This window comes from Benincasa hispida, chromosome 8 (genome assembly GCF_027475165.1).
Source record: "Benincasa hispida cultivar pf3 chromosome 8, pf3_genome.v1.1, whole genome shotgun sequence".
NCBI lineage: Eukaryota > Viridiplantae > Streptophyta > Magnoliopsida > Cucurbitales > Cucurbitaceae > Benincasa > Benincasa hispida.
This window is the reverse complement of record NC_143485.1, coordinates 67891098-67913436: the sequence shown is the minus strand read 5'-3', so window position 1 is coordinate 67913436 and position 22339 is coordinate 67891098. Positions and strand designations below refer to the sequence as shown.

The 22339-nt window shown below is 35.1% G+C and overlaps 1 protein-coding gene across 1 annotated transcript; it reads left to right on the top strand.

The window, feature by feature from the left end:
* The first annotated feature begins 12099 nt into the window (after positions 1-12099).
* Positions 12100-22091, top strand: RLP4 (receptor like protein 4). Its single transcript, XM_039039774.2, has 9 exons — positions 12100-12440; positions 12943-13998; positions 14677-14824; positions 14992-15063; positions 15304-15375; positions 20614-20685; positions 20767-20844; positions 20941-21119; positions 21399-22091. Exons 1-9 carry the CDS (start codon positions 12371-12373, stop codon positions 21515-21517), a joined length of 1866 nt encoding a protein of 621 aa, XP_038895702.1. The 5' UTR covers positions 12100-12370; the 3' UTR covers positions 21518-22091.
* Positions 22092-22339: the final 248 nt, after the last annotated feature.

The window sequence follows — 22339 nt, the reverse complement described above, 5'->3', positions numbered from 1 at the left end:
TGCATCGATTGACAAGTCCCTATGTTCGACCTCGGATTATGAGGGCTAACAAGCATTATCGAGTGACAAGTCCCTATGTTCGACCTCAGATTACCCGAGAAACTTGCGTTCTTGTTATACTTGGCGAGAAGACAAGAAAACTTGTGATAGGAACGCATGATCATTGCATACTAGATTAACGCATACTTTCCATTCCAACGCATGACCTCCGACGCATGGGCTTAAACACATAGCTTAAGACATGCAACGCACATAATTGTGTTCACCCCAATTTTTATCAACAAGTCTTGAAAATAAACACTTTATTCTCAAAAAAGAAAATGGTATAACCTTGTTCAATGAGACAAGAAACCAAAATTAAGTTCTTGATATAAGGAATTATGAAAACATTATCCAATAGCAGATAACGTTTCTTATCCAAAAATAACATTAGCTTGCCTATAGCAACAGCTAAAACAACCTCACCAGTATCGACTCTAATAGTCATCTCTCTCTGTGGCAACGCTTGCCAGGAACTAAATCCTTGGTAAGAGGAACTGACATGATTAGTAGCATCTAAATCAAGGATCCAGGCAGAATCATCATTCTCTACCAAACACGTCTCCAAGACCAATAAATCAGATTTACAGTTTTTAGACATCTTCCTCTTTTAGAGAGTAGTGGGATCTGTATCAAAACCTAAATAAGCTCCAAGTTCCATGTCAGAGAACATTTCTCTTCTATGAACCTCAACAGATTTAGCAACATTTGCTTTCTCTTTATGGAGTTTAACTTGGGAACTGACACTACTAGTTTTGTCATCCATCCCTCTGTGCTCGAAAAGTAAGAACTGACGTTCAAACAAATCTTTCAACGAGTTCATGATCTCGCGTGCAATGACCATTTTCTCAACCCTTTTGGCAAAAACATAAGGTATGCTAGCCAATATGTGAATTCTGGCCAATGAATTAGCCTTCATCCACACCTCATATGCATTACGAACACTTCGCAGTGCACCAAGGGTCAAAACTTGAGGACATTCCTCAACCATGACAAATTCAAGGTCGTTTGCCATGAAATACGTTTTACAAAACTCTTTCCATTGAATGTAATTGGTCAAATTAGAGGCATTAAACGAAAATACTAACACGTTATTGAAAACAAAAACACATTGACCTACGTTAGGTTTTAAGCAAATACTCGTTGAAAAAATATACAACATCCAATAAGGTTTAACAAAACTAACATGAACCCCATGTGACATCTAGTTTCGCAATGATGCTTTAAAGGTTTAAGACAAAAGCCGCCGAAGGGAGGTCAATTATTCCTCCTCTAAATCGAGAAATTCTTAACCAGTCATTAATACCATAATAACTCTTGCTTCTATAATGACTAGCCATCATTGATTTGGTCAAGAGATCGTTAACTTACTTAACAATCTCCCGTAAGTGTGACCTGCCATTTTAGGCCCTAGAGATCTACCCCAAGCAGCCAATCCGAAGGAAAAAATCTGATTGGGGCAAAACCTAAAGCGACCCTATCCATTTCTAGAGTTCACCTTGATCTTGACCAACTGCACAAAACCCATCCGAAGAGGGACACTCCCAGGGTGCCATTAAGGAGTACAAAATGATCTCATGGTGCGAACCAATGACAGAGATTGTAGGACGTGTTGACACACACCTTTCACCCACTTACTTTAAACACTCTTTCCGTCCATCTTGATATTGATTTATGCAAACACCATCCGAAGAGGGATGCTCCTAGGGCCACGAGGCTAAGCATGAATCTCACAGCGTGAACATATATGGAGAAACGTGAGTGGAATCATTGACATATCAGATACATTTCTTCCTCCCACTGAGTATTTTATAACCTTGGGTTTAGTTTACTTAGAAAAAACACGGGTAAGGATTTTAACTAAGTGACTGATTAGATTTGCCCAAGAGTAACTTTGACCTTGGATAGTTGAAATAACTTTTGACCATCATCCATTAAACTCTTTAACGGAGTCTTTGACTAACTGTTGCATGCTTGCAGAAAATCTATCTATTTCACCTTTCCAGATAGGTTCCCAGGTAGGGGTGTTTCGTTTCCATCATCTTAAGTACCCTAGCCTAGACAGAACCCGCCTTAGACAAAAGGTCCCTTATAGATAAATTTAATACAATTTTAATCTTTTATACCAATCAACTTAATCCTATTAAACCGATTTAAAAAGATTAAACTAGGTTGCTAATCCCATTAGAACCTTTGAACTTAGTCTATCTCAATCCAATTTTAAACCCCTTTTAAAACATGAGTTCACCCTAAGTCTGTATGCAACTCTTTCTTATCAATTTTAATTCTAACTTCTATTATAACACTTATAACAGAAACAACCAAAATCAACCACAACGCATAATAAACACATACAAGGCATTCAAAATGTTTATACACAGCCTAAATGTCATGCTCCATGCATTGTTCATTCATTGCTACCTTTTTATATAACACTTATACAAACAAGCAATGAATCAAGCAAAACATGCTTCCATTCACCCTTATACTATAACACTTATAATATAAAGATGATGCATGAATATGCTTACTGCATGCACAAATATAACTCTTATAGTTTCATGATGCATGCACATGCTTTCATGTAATTTCTTCATGCCATATTATAACACTTATAATACATGATGCATGAATAATTGCACAACCTAAGGTGGGTTTCAAATCTATATGTCAAATACTTTGTCATATAAACCACATACATCTCATGTATATAAACAAATTTTAATGACCGGGAAAAATTGCCTCAAATCCTTGAAATAAAAAAGCTATCTATTACAAATGCAAAGAATCTCCGATTTAAATAGGCGAACCGGGTCTTGAACCATTCTGTCGAAGTCCGCGTCTCCACTGATCGTGTACCAAACTTCCCCCCCGATCGTCTACACGAAAGAGAAAACGCTTTACTCAATCATTTACCTATGCTTCTAGAGCTAAACGATCGCTTAGTAATGATCATGTACCTTTTACTATGCAATGAAGCACGAGGTACGTGATTGTGCAGCGCGCTCCGCAACGCAAACCTTATACGATCATCTAAACAACAATGATGTGGTGAAGCAATATCGTCTAAACAATCGCTGAGCGAGCACCTTCGTATTGTATACCGCATGATCGTGTAGTCAGTAACTATGCGATGAGGCATGCTAACTACACGATCGTTTAGAGCGCGCCTTCTTTTAAATGATGAGCATCAAATGCTGCCACTCGATTTTTTACCTTCAGCGTCTACGCAATCGGGCAACCAACGCTACGCGATAGATTAGACGATTTACCCCAGTGATCGTTTAGTAAATACTACACGATTGTAAAGAAAAATCTACACGATCGTTTAGCCAAATCCCAACGATTGTTTACCTGAGGCTACACGACAACGACCAACCCTTGGTCTTCTTCTTCACTGAGAACCGCATCTCCATGCTTCGAAACTTCATCATGAACAACTCGACGAACTCAAAAACTTTGAATTACAGACTTGATTGCATGTTAATTATGCCTAAAACAGGGGCCCTTAAAAATTAATACTTTTGTAATTGAAAGAAAGCTTTGAATAGAGGCAATTAAACCCATAAACATTCATCAACACCATCCACAAATGCATTTAACTACTAAACGTAATGCAAAAAGTCCACCACGACTGTAAAAGAAGTTCAAAACATAAATGAAATTTGGAATATCAGAACAACCTAGCTCTGATACCAATTAAAGGAAATCGGACATGAGGATTTTCATGAGCAGCGGAATGATCGTTCCAAATTTCAATTGTATTTGAAATTAACAATTACCATCAAGAAACGGAAACATACTGGTCATGCATACAACGAAATTATAGCATGTTTTACTACGATCAAAGGAAGGATTACACATACCTTTGAAGACTCATCTTCAACACCCTTGCTCACAAACACTCGAACAATCAACAAGACTGCAAACCCAAATGCTCGAACAATACGACCGCTACACTGCAAGATCACAGCGACCACGAACTTAGCGATCTCCAAGATCACGAACACAAAAAACTCCAAGACCACGAACATAGCGAACAGTCTCCAATAAACCTCGAAAATGTCGAGTTGAGTACGACACCACTACAATGGCTATCTTGGTATTCTCGGTGTGAGAATCTAGAAGCATGGGCTCTGTATGGACTTGGTTAGATGACGAGACCGGAGGAAGAAAAATCGTGTAAATGATTAAGCAAGTGGGAGATGACAAGGTCTATTGTATAAACGATGCCCAATCATTTAACAAAAGCACTACAATCGTTTAGCAAAAGGTCCATGATTTTTTAGGTAATCGGCCAACTGAGTGACTATCGTATAGAAACACTTCACGATTGTCTAGTCTCTCTTCAGTTGTGTTTTAGTAAATCTCATTTACTTGACAACCACTGTGAAAACTTTCCGAGAATAGAATCTCTCACAAAAACATAACTAAAAATAGGAAAACATTTTTCTTTTTATCTCACGGTTACCATGAAACCACCAATAACCTCCCACTCATTGGTTATTAGAGAAAAAGAGATAGTTATCCAATAATTAATATTATTATAAATATACATGATAACCAACTTACCATACTATATTTATAACCTATAGTTTTAATATTTCATCTCATGAGACACATAAACCATAGCTCTTTTTCTAATTCATGGCACTTAATGTAAATCTCATTTACATTAATCTTCCACTTGATGTATCTCATACATCACACCAATCATATCATATATAATCGAATTACCTCTTGTCAATTTGAATATTTCAAATTAACACCAAGAATTGATCCTCAACTTGAATCCATTGAGCTACCAAGGGGACCTTATGGACCTGTAGCTTGAAGCTCAAACGGTACGTGAATAACTGACTAAACTCTTTAGTCACAAGATCCACCATCCGTTAACTGTCAGAAACTCCACTAAAGACCGACAACTGAACTCTCCTTACCACAGATATATTATGTGTCCATATCAACCAATCAACAGTGCAACAACTCTTCACAGATCGCAAGTAAGTACAGCTCGGCCAATAATCGTTATGCCCCTGTAGTTACATCTAACTCCTTAAGTACCACTGATCCCTCTAATGAACATAGGTCATAGTTCTACTATGACTGATTCCTCTCTTTCAAAGAGAAGTTATGGCCATTATGTTTAAGCCTCGGAATCAGCCCTTAAGGGAGCAATCTATCTACTTACCCCTACTTCGGGGAATGATTGAATTCCATCTTGTGTAACTGAGTTCCCAACTCCCAAATCATACAAGTCCCCAAAAAGGAAGGCATGTTAAGTTGGCAATCTAGCCACTCTCACCCATACTAATCAAAGTGGCCCTCAAAGGCAGGAGTTCTCAAAACACTTAGGATTAAGGTCATGTCACCTATGGTCGTTTAGGTGAGATGTAAGTCTCCAGTATCAACAGTGTTATATACAGAGACAAATCATCTCGTGGTCCGTCTTATATGAACTCTTTGTATAGGACACCCCCGCTCGCATGTCTCCACATGAATGGTTAGGATTTACCATTTGTAGTAGTTCACAACACTTGTAAATCTCTACAAAGTAGTTCATATCTGTTGTGTCACTAGGATGAGGTATCCCTCCTTAATCCTTATACTACAGACCTATTAGGTTATCACTTAAGGCATGACCAACTTGTATATCTCATATACATGCTTAAGTTTACATACGATGACCATGGAGCTTTATTTATTAGTGAGTAAATGCCAGATAAAATAACTCTTATTTTATTCCTAACAATGTATATGTATTACAAACTACGAAACTCCGGGAGAATTAGGACACCAACCCCAACAGTATAGGTGTAGAAAGACAATGATCTATGACATTGTGAATGTTTTAGAAAGTGTTGGGGTAATGAAGTGATTGTTGTTGTTGTTTGTTTGTTTTAGATGCACGTTTTTGTGTTTTTTGTTTAGAAATTTTCATTTGATTATATTTTTTGAGAAATAATTTTCATTTTCATTTGATTCTATGTAGAATCAATATATTTGGATAAGATTTTCTAGCATTCTCAAGGCACTACAACAAGGTATCTGCATTATTTTGTTAAGATTCATATTTACTTATTTTTAAAATATATTCTATATATAAAAGAGGCTATAAGGGGATAATTTTTATATACTTATTTTGTCCTTTTATTTTTAGTAAATTCCTATGTTTCCCTTTGTCGACAGTAGAAGTTTTCTCAAGTGTAGGTGCCATTCAAAATACAATGGACTTGGTCTTTCTAATTTTTAATTCACAAAATATATTTATATATTTGATGGGCTAGAAAATGGAGGTAAATAAATATGCATTCATTGTTCGCTCTCCATGCGTCACAGGTCATGCGTTGGACTAAGGAATATGCAATATGCGTTTGATGACCATGCGTTCCTGCCACAAGTTTTCTTGTTCTCTCACCAAGTATAACGAGATCGCAAGTTTCTCAGGTGATCCGAGGTTGAACTCAGGGACTTGTAGCTAAATGTTATGAAGTAAAGTGTTTGCGGTGAAGAATAAAAGAATATTGAAGTTAAGGGTTATGCGCTACTCCTACTCCTAACTAACAGATTAAGCAGTGGAAGTGTGACTGTGAGAGATAGAGACACAGCCAATGTTAACTTGTAATAAGATGCATGGGAAAATAGATAAAATGGTGGGGATGACTTTACCGCATCAATAAGTTTAATCGCAAAGGTAACCCCAGCCAACGCAAGTTATGCGATTATGCTACACACACTTGACAAAGACGCATGTGATGTATATGCGATAGTGTCAAGAAGCCTTATGTCTAAGTCTCTATGCTTGCTCACGTGCTCTCACACATAAACAAGATGACCGCATACCACTGTATCCTACTTCTAGACACATGCGATGTGATCACATACTTTCATATCCTATCTGTAGGGTGCATATATTGTGTAATAGCAAACAAAGCTTATCTCTAAGCCTCTATTCTTGCCTATGCAATCCAATCTAACTCTCTCAAGCCTAGATTTGGTTTTTAGACTACTCTCTCAAGTATGCCTAAATGATGAATGATGCACTCATACGATAAGGTAATCACATAAACATGGTTGACATAAGATTATTCCTATCTCTAGGAACACTGCTTATTTTGCTTAATGTGTTCCACCACTTACCCTTCCAGGCAGTTAGCTACCGTTGATCAACTCATAGACAAGCATTGCTATAGCATCACATTAAGCAAATAGGATTTTCTCACAACACTCACGCAATGCACGCCTCTCGATGGTTTGCTACATGCTTCATATGTCTATGCTGCATGGTTAAGTATGCGATACTCTAGCAATCTTACTTAGTCTTTGCGATCAAAGTAAAGGATGATAAGAAAATGAAGATGGAATCGAAAGAAATAAAGAAATGTATTGATCATAAAATGTATTAATCTCTTAAACCACAATGTAACACAATACAGAGGTAAAAGAGATATGGAAGGCTAGATGGGCAATGTCTTGCGTCCATCAGATGTGTGTCAAGGCTGCCGGTGGTGCCATGGATGGGCGATGGAGTAGTCTCTCTTGGGATCTATCTCCGGCGAGGCTCCGGTCGTCACTCGGAATGGTAGGAGGAATGAAGAACTCTCAAGAATATCTTCTCACGCTTTCATCTGGATCACAAGGGTTTGCCCTAAGGCAGAAGCTCGGATGATTGAAGTTAAGCTCTAAGGCTTCTATTTATAGAGCTCAATCATCGGCAGCATTAATGGTCCTCCTCTGAAATTCTGCAACTAATGGCGTGATGGACCTACTCTGAATCTCTGCTGCTAACGGCGTGGTAGGTGAAATGTCAACATCGCCTTTTGATACTCTCGAAGTATGCGTTCATGCTTAGTTTCCGAAGTACCAATGCATTCCACCACCCTTGCATTCATCCCTCTATTATGGTTATTATTCCATAGCCGCAACCTCTATGCGATGAACGCATGCAGTTAACGGCCACAACATCCTTACGTCGAATGTATGCGATCGCATATGCGACGCCTCTGTGATGGCGAGATTCACCGCATGCAATCGATTCCTGTGTTAGCTACAAAAATAGACAATTGGATGCAAAATAATGCATAATAGTGGGTTAGCCGTGATTCTTATTGCTGATCGACGCAAGCTCATTTTCTCATAAATTCTTAGTACAATCATCGCATATTCTACTTAACAGCCCTCATAATTCTAAATAAAAGGCCTATAATAACTTGCATTTCTGCTGTCATCGATATTTCAAAATTAAAGTTTTATGTAGAATAAGTATAATTGATGTTGACGGGATACAACTCCTCGAGTATATGTATTTGATGAGCACCGATGATGCAAATGATGCCAATGGGATGTGACTATTCCGAGGGTAGTGGTTACACATCGAACAAGTGCTTCTTTTCATGTAGGTGTGAAATGTATATATAAAAATAAGTAGAGTGTTTGATTATGCTCTTAATTAAAAAATATATATTTCATATACCTAAAATTTAGAAAAAACAAAAAAAAAAATACAAGATCTTTTAAAGAGACAAGTCTAAAAGTAAATAAAGCAAAGTTAAATATAAAAAAGTTTGGAGACTTAAATTGTACATATATGCATGAGTTAGTTAAGAATCTTGAATTTATACTTAAAAATTAGAATAAAAATTTCAAAACAATTAACAAAATTAAAATCTTACATGTATTGCATTGGTTTTTTAAAATTAGTATATAATCTTTATTTTTTAAAAATTATATTGTATTAAATTTTTTCATAAATTTTATGGAGATTAAAACAAATTTCAAATAATATTTAATTATAAAAAAATGATCTTTAAACAAAAACTAAACATCTTTTAGTTACTTTAAATTAAAACTACAAGATTTTGTAGGGCTATAGAAGAGAATATTTGTCTTACTATTTAATTCTTAATTTTTCTCATAAACTCTTCTTTGGTCATTCTTTTTGGTAGTTACTAACAAAAAGAAAATTTGTTTGGTACTCCACGAAATAGAATAATTTGTTTATGAAAAAAAACTATAATATAAAAGATACAAAAATAAAAATTGTACATTTTCTAGCTGTCAAAAGTTTATAGTAATTAAAAGAATATTTATTACCGGCTAAAAAATCACTACATTTTAAAAAAAAAAATTAACAAAGACTACAATATTTCACGTGGATATTCTTGACTATTATATATATTTGGTACCAATTTTTTGAGGCTTGGGAAAATTTTGAGCATAAATTAATCTCTCCTCTTTAAAAACAAGCGTGCATACAAGATTGAAGTGAGTGACTTTATATATGTGTTTGTGTATGTATGTTGCTTTGTTCTTACTTCTTACTATCCACTTTTTATGGGTTAAGTGGGTTGAAAATATAACAAAATTCAGTGCGATAACTTAGCATTTTTCACACCTTATTCCAATCTTCATTACTGTCCTTCTTAATAATCCCAAAAATGAAATTTGTTTTATAAGATTTCCCAACAAATAAAAAATGAATAAATTTGATAATTAGAAGTATTAGAATCATGCGCGGAATGAATTTCATCGTTGATTGTATAGCTGCTTTTTTGTTTTAAACCATTGAATTTATTGTTAGGCTATAATTTTTGTGTTATAGTTGGAGAAGAAGATCCTAACCTGTTTTGCAATTTTTCCCATGTCATCACTTCTTGATAGCGAACGTCAATAGAGAATTTATCAACCACATCTTCTGTATCATAAAGAATACGTCTCAAGTTTTCTAGTCAATTTAATTTGCTATAGTGTTTAAGCTAGTTGGCTAGTTTTGTGCATCAATAAGCGTAGCCCGAATCATTGAAACATTGCTCTCAAGTTTGTTAAGATCATCCTTGAGTTCCCTTATATTCCAAATTGTTCATAGTGTATAGAGATCCCTTTTGTTAAGATCACCCTAGCAAGTGATCTATATTTGACCTTCGTAATTCACACTTGTTAAAAAGGAAAGCAAAAGATCAAAAAGGTCGAGGGGTGTGTTTAGAATATTCAAGTGTTTAATTTAAAAAATAAGTTATTTTGGAAGAAATTAGAGTATTTAACTACCATTTACAACAGCTTTTCAAGTATATATTAATCAATTTTTTATCAAAAGTGTTTAAATAAAAATGATTTTTTTTAAAAAAAAAATTTCTTAAGTCAATCCAAACGGATCATAAGACTATAAAGAATATATTGACGAAAAATTAACTTAATCATTGAAGTCATTATTTGAAATCTATTTGGTTGTATTACATGGAAAATTAAATTACTATTTTCGTTGGGTAGTTGTGCCAGTAATAATAAATAAAAATATCACAGACAATTGAGTAAATAATATTTTTCTTTTTCTTTGAAATATGCATCAAAGGCTAAAACATACATTTAAGCAACTAACAACTAGACAAAATGGCTATATTGCTATAATTAAATTTGTTATGTTGATGTTAAAAGGTTTCACAATGACAACAACTAACAACTAAACAGAAAATAACCAAATAACTAATCTGTCTTTAATATGATTGATGTGTCTTATTTATATAACCTTTTTATGATGGACATTAAGGAAATAATTAAAGTCCCAATCAAGAATGGAAAGAGATTTTCCATAAAATAAAATATAATTGAGTAATAATAATAATAATAATAATAATAATAATAATATATATTTGTTTTTAATATACATATATAAACAAACTGTTGTCTTAAAAAAAATATCAATATATACCATTAGATGACCAACACTTTAAGCAACATAAAAGGAAGAGAGAAAATTTGAGGTCAAAATTAGTTAACAATTAATTAAATTTGAATATACAATTCCCAAGAAAGTGGTTTCGTTTCTATCCCTTTCAAATCAAGACCATATAAATACCCGATGATTATGCAGTAATTGGAGGTCAAAAGTCAAAACCCAAAAATCCATTTCCACTAAACCAAGTAGCATCCTCCACCGTCCGATCGTAAATGTACCGCTCACCACTAGGGCATTTTGGTCATTTCAAATTTCCCTACCACCACCACGCCTTTGGTTTTTTTCAACCAAAGGTATTTACATATATATCTACGTGGAATTAAAGGAAATACCCAATTTCATTCCTCTCCGGTGTTGCACACGCTACGTTCCATATATCGCACATCCGTCAACGTTCATTAAATTTATATCTCGACTTTAAGAAGGGTTTGTTTGGTCCTTAACTTTTAGCTCTTTTTAACAATTTGATTATGAGTAGTGGACAACTCTTTTAAAATTAATAACGGAGGGTATAGTAACATTTTCTCAAAATTTCCAATATAATCAAATATATGAGTAATATATTTTATTGTTGATAGACTTCTACCCTTTTAATTTTTCTTTTTGTTTTTAATCTTTGAAAATTAAACATATAAACACTCATTCCGTTTTAATTTTTTTACTTTATTATCTACTTTTCAATATTGTTTCAAAAAGCCAAGTCAAATTAGAAAAACAAAAAAACTTTATTGTTTTTTAGAATTTGACTAATAATTCAACTATTTTACTTTAAAATTATGTAAATAACCACAAGAACATGAGAAAAAATAGATTTAATTTTTCAAAAACGAAAAACAAACCATGAGATGGTAATTAAACGGGACCTTCTTATTATTATCATCATCATCATTTATCTAATAAGCTCCTAATATATTTGAAATTGTTAAAAAGTAACAAATTTATTATATATAAAATTGAATATATATTTAATAAACGTATGAGGTTTTGATTTCATGTCTAATAATTTTTTAAAAACTCTTTTTAAAAAAAGAGTTCAAAGAAAGGTATCAACTATACTTAAAGTTTAAAAAGTAAATAGACAAAAACTTAAAAGTTTAAGGATTTTAATACTATTTTGATTTTAGTTTATTTTGATCCTTATATTTGTTAAATATTCATTTTGGTTCATATACTTTAATCAAAATCCAAACTTTAACTAAAGTTGGGAATACAATACATAACCAAAATCTACCCAATTAAGACTAAAATTGTAAATTCTAAACCAACCAAAATAATTTTAAAATTATAGGCAATTAATAAGGCAACTAGTAGTAGTGTAGTGAGGCCGCATGAGCATTGATAAGGTTGGGAGCACATTATTAGAGCCTTATTTCACGGGTCAACCAAATAAAGGCATAATCAATTCCCACCTGTAAAAGATAAGCCGCGTACACGTCCGAGCTCACTCTTTCCTCAAAGCTAAGAAGAAGAAGAAGAGGAAGAAGAGAAGAAGAAGAAGAAGAAGAAGAGATCAATGGTCGAGAACGTTGTTGAAATGAAGTTCTGATTTATCAATCAGTGTAAAAAGGCGATTTCAAGGATTCATCGCAGCTGCCAAAGATGCTCAGATTTATACTTCTATGGCTTCTAATTAACTGCTTCGTTTTCTCTCTTTCCTCAGCTCGCCCTCGTGAGCTTCCGCTACTATTCCTCTCTCTCTCTCTCATTGCCGGTTTCTTCGTTTGAATCTCCTCTTTTTATTGCTGTATTGAATTAGGATTCAAATTCTCACTACTTCATGTTAATTCAATTGCTCTGAATTTGAGTCTAGAGGCATACAATTTGAGTTGGACTGGACTCATCGGCGACTAGATCTCTAAGTTGCGAACACTGTTTAGATTTTTTTGCTTTGAGTGTGAATTGACTTATGTGCCTTTGAATTCAATGATAATTGTAAATGGCATCTTTAATTTGTTACGTTGTTTGATGATGTTGCTTTCACGATTGCTACCATTTTTAGGAATAGAGAAGGTTGCAAATAATAAATAAGCTAGGAGAAGCAGGATGTTCTATGTCTAATAGAATCTGAGTTAAATTACTTCATTTCTGCAAAGAAAGACTAATTAAAACGAAGACATTCATCTCATGCTCATTGTTTGATTGATATTATTTCATGTGTCCTACTATTGTAGAACCATTTGCTATGCGCATAAGTTGTGGAGCTCGGAATGACGTTCACACACCTCCAACTAATACACCATGGTTCAAGGACTTTGCATATACAGGAGGGATACCAGCTAATGCAACACGCCCGAGTTACATTTCTCCTCCTCTTAAAACCCTCCGCTATTTCCCCTTGTATACGGGTCCTCAAAATTGCTACATTATCAACAGAGTGCCAAAGGGACACTACTCTGTGAGGATCTTCTTTGGACTTGTTAACCAACCTAATTTTGACACTGAACCACTATTCGACGTTTCTGTTGAAGGCACACAATTTTGTTCTCTTAAATCGGGGTGGAGCAACAACGATGAACAAACTTTTGCTGAAGCCCTTGTATTTTTAAGGGATGGCTCTGCCTCTCTCTGCTTTCATAGCACAGGTCATGGAGATCCAGCTATTCTTGCGATTGAAATCCTTCAAGTTGACGAGAAATCATATTATTTTGGACCCAATTGGGGGGAAGGAGTGATCCTTAGGACGGCTACAAGACTGAGCTGTGGTGCTGGAAAGCCCAACTTTGATGCAGATAGTAATGGGAACCACTGGGGTGGGGATAGATTTTGGAGTCCTATTAAAACTTTTGGTCAGCAGTCTGATCGTACCATCTCTGTCGAAACCAACATCAAACAAGCTTCAATTTCGCCAAACTTTTACCCAGAAGCTCTATATCGGTCTGCACTTGTAAGCACCAATAGTCAACCTGAATTGACATATGTAATGGATGTGGATCCCAATAGAAACTACTCGATATGGTTTCACTTCGCTGAGATTGATAGTTCAATCAGAAATGTTGGACAAAGAATTTTTGACATCTTGATAAATGGCGATGTTGCATTCCCAGATGTGGACATTTTGAAACTCACTGGTGGTCACTATACTGCTCTTGTGCTTAACAGGACTGTTGCTGTCAATGGGAGGACTTTGACTATCACCTTGCAGCCTAAAGAAGGCAGTCATGCCATAATCAATGCTATTGAGGTATTTGAAGTTGTTTCAGCTGAAGTAAAAACATCTCCAGATGAAGGTAGGCCGTTGATGCCTCCCCTGCTTCTTTTTTGTGTACCATGTTCGTCCATCCTATTCCTGATTGAAAGATTTTTTTTTTTAACTTTCACAATTATGGAGTGCGTAAGATGAATATGTGATTTCCAGCAGCTTCTCTTTGGCATGGGCTGTCTTTTTTAGGAGATTGCTTCAAGTTGATTTCCAGCAGCTTCTTTTTGAGTTGATCAAGCATCTTTGAAGTTATTTTATTTTATTTTATTTTATTATTATTATTTTTTGGAGCATCTTTGAAGGCTATGCATCATCACTTGTGGATTTTTGCTGTCAAAGTATTACCAGCCGGATTTTTGGTTTGAAAGGATGCTTGGTGTTATCTTTCCATGTCTTTTTCTTATTTTTCTTTTCAAGATTTTTGTTTGTATTGGGATCTTTTTCTTTCATGGTTGATCTTTGATTTGTATTGGGTTGTGGATGCTTATAGTGCTTTTGTTGTTTTTTCTTTTTCTTCTTTATTTTTGTTTCCTTATAATTTTGAGCGTTAATATCTTTTCAGTCTATTCTGTTTCTTTTTTTTTCTTTTTTTTTTTTTCTAAAAAAGAAAGAAAGAAGGAAAGAAAGATCAATATGTGATTTATTGCATTTCTGTCTTTTAAATCCTGGTGACGTACTTGTCACTGATTTTGTCACATTACTGTAGTTAGGGCTTTGCGGAGCCTGAAGAAGGCATTAGCACTTCCTGTTCGTTTAGGGTGGAATGGTGATCCATGTGTTCCTCAACAACATCCTTGGAGTGGAGCAGACTGCCAATACGATAAAGCTGAAAACAAATGGGTCATTGATGGACTGTACTTTCCTTATCTTGTTCCTTCTAAGAAAAATATGAAAATTTTCTAGTTATCATGCAACCATTGACAATGTTTCAATCAATTTGTGTGCTGATGGCTTCTATAGGTTTTTTTTTTTTTTTTTTCCCGAATTTTTACAAGCACTAACTTCTACTTTGCATGGCCAGGGGTCTTGACAACCAAGGTCTAATGGGATTCTTGCCAAATGAAACATCTCAACTGCGTCATCTACAAAGCATGTAAGTTATTGTTTGAAGCACTTCATCTTTGTATTTTCTATTGGTTTAGATTTTCTGGAGTGATTTTCGTTAAATAATTTAAAATTTGGTCCCTTCCAAAGGTTTTTAACTAGTACAGAAGATTCTTAATCTTGGACCTGATGAGATAAAATTGTTCCTAGTATTTAGAAAGTGAAAACTTTTTTTATATGATGCCCATTGGTTGCTTCATACACTTACCCGTTCATATATGTTTTCCAGAAATTTAAGTGGAAACAGCATCCATGGGCCCATTCCAGCTTCACTCGGAACAATAGCCAAGTTAGAAGTTTTGTGAGTGTTGCTTATAAACTTCTCTTGATATTCTTTTACGTTTCTAATTTTTGTAATCTAATCTACACTCTTGATACATATTTTGAAAGAGCCATTTAATTGAATCAATGCAACATTAGAATTTGAGCTTAGTACGATAGCTTAGTTGATTAGCTAGAATCCATGGTAACAAGAATATTCACTAGGTAATGTATAGGTTCGATCTATTTTGAGCTCAATATTAATCGTTACATGTAGTAGTTGTAACTTAGAACTTTTAACACCCACTGTGGAGGGTTCACCATGCTTCCTAACTGGGCCAGAAATCCTGACAAGTCGGTATTAGTAGAGATGCAGATGAAAAAGTTGATCACAGCAAGTTGGTTGTGTGCATGGTGAAGTGCTTACAGGTTGACCGTTTGAGAGAACATTCAGTTTCTTAAGTCACATCATGTGATGTGAGTTGTTTCTAGAAGAACCTCTGTTGTAGAGGGAGTGGGCAACTCCATGTATCAAGTTGTGTGAGGGTACATGCCAGTTAAGTCATCTTTGTTCAATGGACATAGTGGTGAATTTCAAATGAAGTTATACCTTTGTCAGAGCAGAACGTAATGGGAAAGCTGCGGACGAGTAGTGGATTCTTGTGTAGAAGATGTGGTTCAACATGACTACCATGGAGAGTGGTTTGTGTAAAATAGCTATATGAAAGGGAACTAAAAATCTTCAAGAAGAACTAATTTTCTTCCAATGGGAATCCTGAGAAATATGCCACGACATGAGATCTAATGGTTGGCTTGGAGCCATACCTCGTGGAGTGCAACTTGTATAGCAATTACAAGAGTATATTTAGTCCAAGTCCAAATGGGATACGTCATATGTAGACGTGAAATCAAAATATGCTTTTGTGAAGCAGATATAGGTCAAGTCTAATAGGGAATAGGTAGGCTATGGAAGGGATAACCTTCTATCTAAATGGGCAGAATTCAAATATATTCATCTGAGGTATGGTATCCAAGAGAAAAGTTTCCCAGCATGAAGAAGAGAAAAATATATTGTAACCTATAATGGAGTGATGGAGCAGTATTTAAAATATATTGTAACATATTGTAACCTATCTGAGGTATGGTATCCAAGAGCAGGCCATTGATGAGGCGTTGTGACATGATAGGTGTAGGATGTCCCTATCCTTAGAATTGAACGTCGAACTGTAAATTATAAGAAGCAAGCAATATGAACAAAAGGTGTCAAGTGAGCACGGGGCAGCATGCTAGTGGCATCATGGGGCAAACTTGGGGTCCCACAAGGGTGGTTGACTCCTCACCTTCTTAAATGTAAGGATATCTTACAATACGCCATGGGAGGAACATGGTGTTAATTACTCTACCCCAAGTCTTTAGTCATCACATGATGAGTTCTGTTTGATGAGTCATCAAGTGAAAATAAAGCTCCACATATTTCTACGGAAGCAAGAACTCCCAAGGAAGTTTAGCTGGACTCTTCGATATTACATTTTCTCCCATCAGGCCGCAAGTCAGGGGATGGGAATGCTTCTGAAGACAGGTTTTTCATCTTGAATGTTGTCCTTGATTGATGGTAGTCAAGGAGTGATACCATCTAATGTCGATGTTCCAACATTCCAATTGAGTTGAAAATTCATGATGCGGTTTTTTTATTGAAGGACTCATTGTTGAGTTACAAAGCAAGGGATATATAACCTTGCTCGGTTGAAGTCTTGACCATGATAGGGAGTCATACCATTTAAATGAGTAAACATGTATTTTTGTTGGCGTTGGTGTACATGATCAAGCAACATGATTTTAGTGATGGTATGAGGAATGTGAAAGGAGTTATATGCATGGCTAGCTATAGTTATGGCTATCCATTTGTGAAGGCTAAGAAGTCTCGTTCGTAAATTGTGTGCCTGGATATAGCTTAAAAAATTCAGAACTATACACTCATAATAATAATACTACTAATAATAATAAAATAAAGGTACACATCAATTTATATCCCTAAATCAATTTAAACCCTAAACTAGAACTATATCAATTTAAACCTTAAACTTTGGAATTGTATTAATTTAAATCCTAAACTTTGGGATTTGTATCAATTTGAACTCCAATCTTATAGTTACATCAATTTAAACCCTAAACTTTCATTAGTGTATCAATTTAAATTTTAAACTTTCATAAATATATCAATTTAAATACTGAACATTCTTAAGTATATCCAAATAAAACATAATGGAGGGTTTAAGTTGATACAATTATGAAAGTTCAAGGTTTAAATTGATACACTTATAAAAGTTCAGGGTTTAAATTGATACAATCTCCAAAGTTTAGGGTTTAAATTGGTACAATCATTAGTTTAGGATTTAAATTGATATAACACTCAAACTTTAGGGATATAAATTGATATTTGCCCTAAAATAAAATTAAAAAAAAAAAAAAAGAAAGAAAAGAAAAAGAAAAAGAAAAAATGCATGTTACTCACACCAAAATTCAGTGTAACCAATAATTTTCATGGGTGAGAACACTGCATATAAAGAAAAAATTGCAGAGGTGCCGTGAGGTGCAGAAGGCTGTGGGCTATTTTTGCAAGAAGAGGAAAATTACACCTGACGAAAATTTGGAGAAGATTTCTTTAAAGTCCAGTGTGTTATTTTTTTTATGTGTGGGCAGTGCATATTCTGGGTTGAGGGTTTCTCTTATCATTTATTTTAAGTAACCAAGCTGTGGTATTTGGATTCAAATAGTTCGTGTTGGATTATTTGAGGAGAGATTTGTAGCGTGAGTTTGAAGGTTTCTTTGCAATCTTCATCATAGTAGAACTTGCAGTTGTAGAAGACTGGACATAGTCCCGAGTTTGGGGCGAACTTGTATATTTTCGGTGTCGTTCTCCTTTTTCCTTTATCTTCTTTATTTGTGTTATTTAGCTCTAACCTAGGGAAGTGGGAGTTTGATATATAATTTAATTTGTTTCGCATTTTATTTATATCTCGCAATGAATTCCTAAAAAGTGGTATCAGAGCTGTTGGTTTAGGAATCATTGGATCAACAAAGCCAAAAAAGTTTCGAGGATATCATAAAATTTAACGGGAAAATTTTGCATATTAGAGATATTGAAAAGGATGTCAGATGAAGATTGGGAGAACATAGATGAAGCAGTTGCTATCCTCAGGACGTGTTTATCAATGAATGTTGAAAGTCTTGTCACCTATGAGACTAGTGGAGCAAAGTTTATGGAAGCGCCTACAAACAAGTACGAGAAACCATGTCAGGATCCCAAATAGTGACAGTTAGCCACAGAGATTTCACATTGCAAACATGTGTCGATTTGATGTTGCCAAATGATCAAAGGGACGATGGATGCCAATCAAAGCTGCTGATGGCAGGTGTGGAGGTACAGTTGCGCCGGCAATAATGATAGCCAATTTCAATCAGTCAGATCAAGATCCATCAATTTAGAAACAATTGGGAAGCCTGAGAGAAAGTTGATGGCTATCACAAACTCCCAGTTGTCAGATATTCTAATGGATTGATGAAGTCACAAATGCAAGTGAGGGCATTAGATTGGAAGGCCAAAGCAGTTGCTAAAGTTAGTCTCCAGCTTGGCAGCAAGCTTGAAGAATGGAGTCAAGCCACTTGCAAAATGTATCTTCTTTAAGAACATATGTTCAAGGTTGAAGATGTCAGTTGGTACCACTTAGCTGACGTGGGAGTACGTGACTGTTCTTTATGTCTGGGGGATAGTTCCTCGTAGCTTGTTCAGACTTCAGGACAAGCACAGATGAGCTACAGTTATTTTTCTGATAGTTTCCTGTTTTCTTACTTTGTTAATTTTACAGGGTTTTTTTGTTGATCCTTGGAGTTTACCAAGAAGATCAGAAATAACAGTTGTAGTGGGAGTTGAGTCTTGAAGTTTCGTTGCAGTGGGAGGTAAAATTGTCGTTTTGTCTCCAAGTGGAAGATTATTAGAAAATTTGGAGACAAAACTCGAGGCCCAATTCTTTAGTCTTACTTAACCCATATTCTTACTGTTAATTGGTTAGAATAGAAGGTGAGATACAAGTTTGTAATTCCTAATTTAATAGGCAAGTCATGATTAAAGAAGAAAAAATTGGGGCGACGGATCATCTATAAAGATATCAAAATTAAAAAGATATAGTGCAGAAGTGAAGTTGGCCCATTTCTCTAATAATTAATCTCTATAAGCAAGTATTCTAATTGATTAATTTGGAGGCTTTCATTGAAGGAAGAAATCAAGAGGCGGTGGAAATACTCAAGCAGACTTACATGGGTGAGATTTTTTTCTTCGATGTTAATGGGCTTGGCCCATTGGTAGGAAAGGTGGCTAAACACATTAGCTATGTGTGTGTTTGCATATGAAGAAAAATTGCACCAGAGGTGCCCCGTGAGGCACAGAGGTGTGCCGTGAGATGCAGAAGGCCGTGGGCTATTTTTGCAGACGGAAATTTGAAGAAGGATTCTTCAAATTCCAATGTGTTATTTTTTATTTGTGGACACTGCGTATTCTTCTTGGCTTGTGGGTTTCTTTTATTGTTTACTTCACATTATCGAGTTGTGGTACTTTGATTCAAATAATTCTTATTGGGCTATTTGAGGAGAGATTTGTAGCGTGTGTTTGAGGGGTTTTTTACAATCTCTATCATAGTAGAACTTGCACAGTTGCAGAAAACTGGACGTAGTCCCAAGTTTAGGGCGAATCAATATATTTTTATGTGTGGTTCTCCTTTTTCCCTTATCCTCTTTATTTGTGTTATTTTATGATCGATTACTTATTTGATTCTAACTTGTAGAAATGGGAGTTTGAGATATAATTTAGTTTATTCCGTATTTTATTTATATATTGCAATAAATTCCCAACAATCCTATATCATTCCCCATGAGAGTCTCTCTTCTGTTGTCAGTGTGTGTCATGGAGCCGTTTATAACAGAGATCGTATCTAATAAAAAATGTATAATGAAAACATGTAGGAAAGCTAATCAATGGCGTCTTTGTGATGTTGTGAATTATGAATTGAAATCCTGTTCTACTCTATTCTATGGAATGAAGCTGGCTAATGAAATTTTGCTGCAATATTTATAAGGAGATCAATCTTTTTAAATGTCAAAAAAGTGTACAACAATAATTTTGATGAATAAGTAAGGTGCTTATTGTTAATTGTTTTTAAGACTGTTGTCTCTCGATCTACACAACTGTGGTAGTGCAATGTTTGACATATATTTTCTCTATTAGGGATCTCTCCTACAATTTCTTCAATGGATCAATTCCTGAAAGTTTTGGACAGTTGACATCATTACGAGTACTGTAAGATACTTCAGACTATCTCCAAAAAATTGAACTTAATGATCATCAAATCAAGACTTCATTTTTACTCCTGATTCACAGGAATCTTAATGGAAACTCTTTGTCCGGGAGAGTGCCTGCTGCTTTAGGTGCAAGGCTTTTGCACAGGGTCAGCTTCAAGTAAGTAGTTGCTTTATTGTTAATTATATGTGGCAGATGAAATTACTACAGTTCACTTTACAAGATAACGTGATATTCTAACCGTGCACATTACAGCTTTACTGATAATGCCGGTGTCTGTGGTATACCTGGGCTACCTGCATGTGGACCACACCTTTCTGCTGGTGCTAAAATAGGAATTGCATTTGGAGCTTTAATTATATTCTTGCTCATAATTACTTTTGCGGTTTGCTGTTGGAAAAGGCGGCAGAATATTCTCCGAACCCAGAACGCTGGTAAGAACCTTGTTGATGAACTGGTAAATCTAGAAGTAACACCCCACTGTTTCTTTGTGTTGGGGATATCCTCATGATATGCATAGGTTCTTTTCCTAGATAGTGATATAGTTGGTGACTCGATAAGTTTATTTTCTCATCTCTGTTAAATATGGCACTCAGATCCGTAACAAGTTATTGAAATGCCATTCAAGATTTGCATCACTAACCAGCAAAGACATTCCTAATGAGAAGCTTAAGTCATTGAAATCTAATTATGCATTATTGTCACTGTAACAGCAAGAGATGCTCCGTATGCAAAAGCTAGGACCCAATTATCTCGTGATATCCAAATGACAATGCATCACAATCAAGGCCATACAAGAACTCCCACTGAAAATGGACGCTTGATTTCATGATTCAACTATTAAAACTGAGCCTTCTTGTCTCGTCAAAGCTAGATCCTTCCTTGATGTGACTGCACCTGATTTTTACTGAAGATTGGGGGTTATGGATCCAATTGTATCGACAATGGTAAAGATCTTTAACTCCCTTGAAAGCTAATTCTTTTACATTGATACAACTTGAACAGGAGACGGGAGGTGAGTGCTAAAGAATTTTGTAGAACAGTAGTGAAAAGTGTTTGCATACACAAGTGAATATAGTTACTAAAGATTTCTCTAGGATTCAATCTCAGACTCTCAGAGGGTATTTTAATCCCCTAACCCCACCAAGAAAAAAGAAAAAGGAAAAAAGAAACCTTTCCTATGTAGCAAAGTTTGAGGAAGAGAAACCGCTTTCTTTTTAAAACTCCCCAGTCCCCAATTGTAACTTTATTATCCCAATTTTGCATTTTACTTGTTGAATTGAACCTATACCTCACTGAGTGCAATTTGATTTACTGTTCCAATATTGTTCGCATTTTTTTTAGAGGTGAGGGATTGAACCTCTAACCTTGAAATTAATAGTATATACTTAATGTCAATTGAGCTATGTTCTTTTTGTCCATTGTTTACAATTATGTACATTATTTCTGATCTATATAAATTAATTCAAGAAATGCGTCTCTGAGTAGTTATATTATATTTTTTGGCCTTGTTATTGTCCTTGGCTGCTAGACTGTATAATTGCTGAGGAAGATTACATATCTTTGTTTATTTAATATAAATATATAATTAGATGGTGGATTTGAAAGTTTTGTTTTAGGGTGAATTTTTCTTAGAATAGCTCTGAAAGTGTTC

What these genes read in the sequence shown, in the direction of transcription:
- RLP4 (XM_039039774.2), top strand. Translation starts at nt 12,371, where the DNA reads ATGCTCAGATTTATACTTCTATGGCTTCTAATTAACTGCTTCGTTTTC. An exon ending in TCTTTCCTCAGCTCGCCCTC is followed by an intron (nt 12,441 to 12,942) that starts GTGAGCTTCCGC and finishes CTACTATTGTAG; the next exon opens with AACCATTTGCTATGCGCATA. An exon ending in CTGCGTCATCTACAAAGCAT is followed by an intron (nt 15,064 to 15,303) that starts GTAAGTTATTGT and finishes TATGTTTTCCAG; the next exon opens with AAATTTAAGTGGAAACAGCA.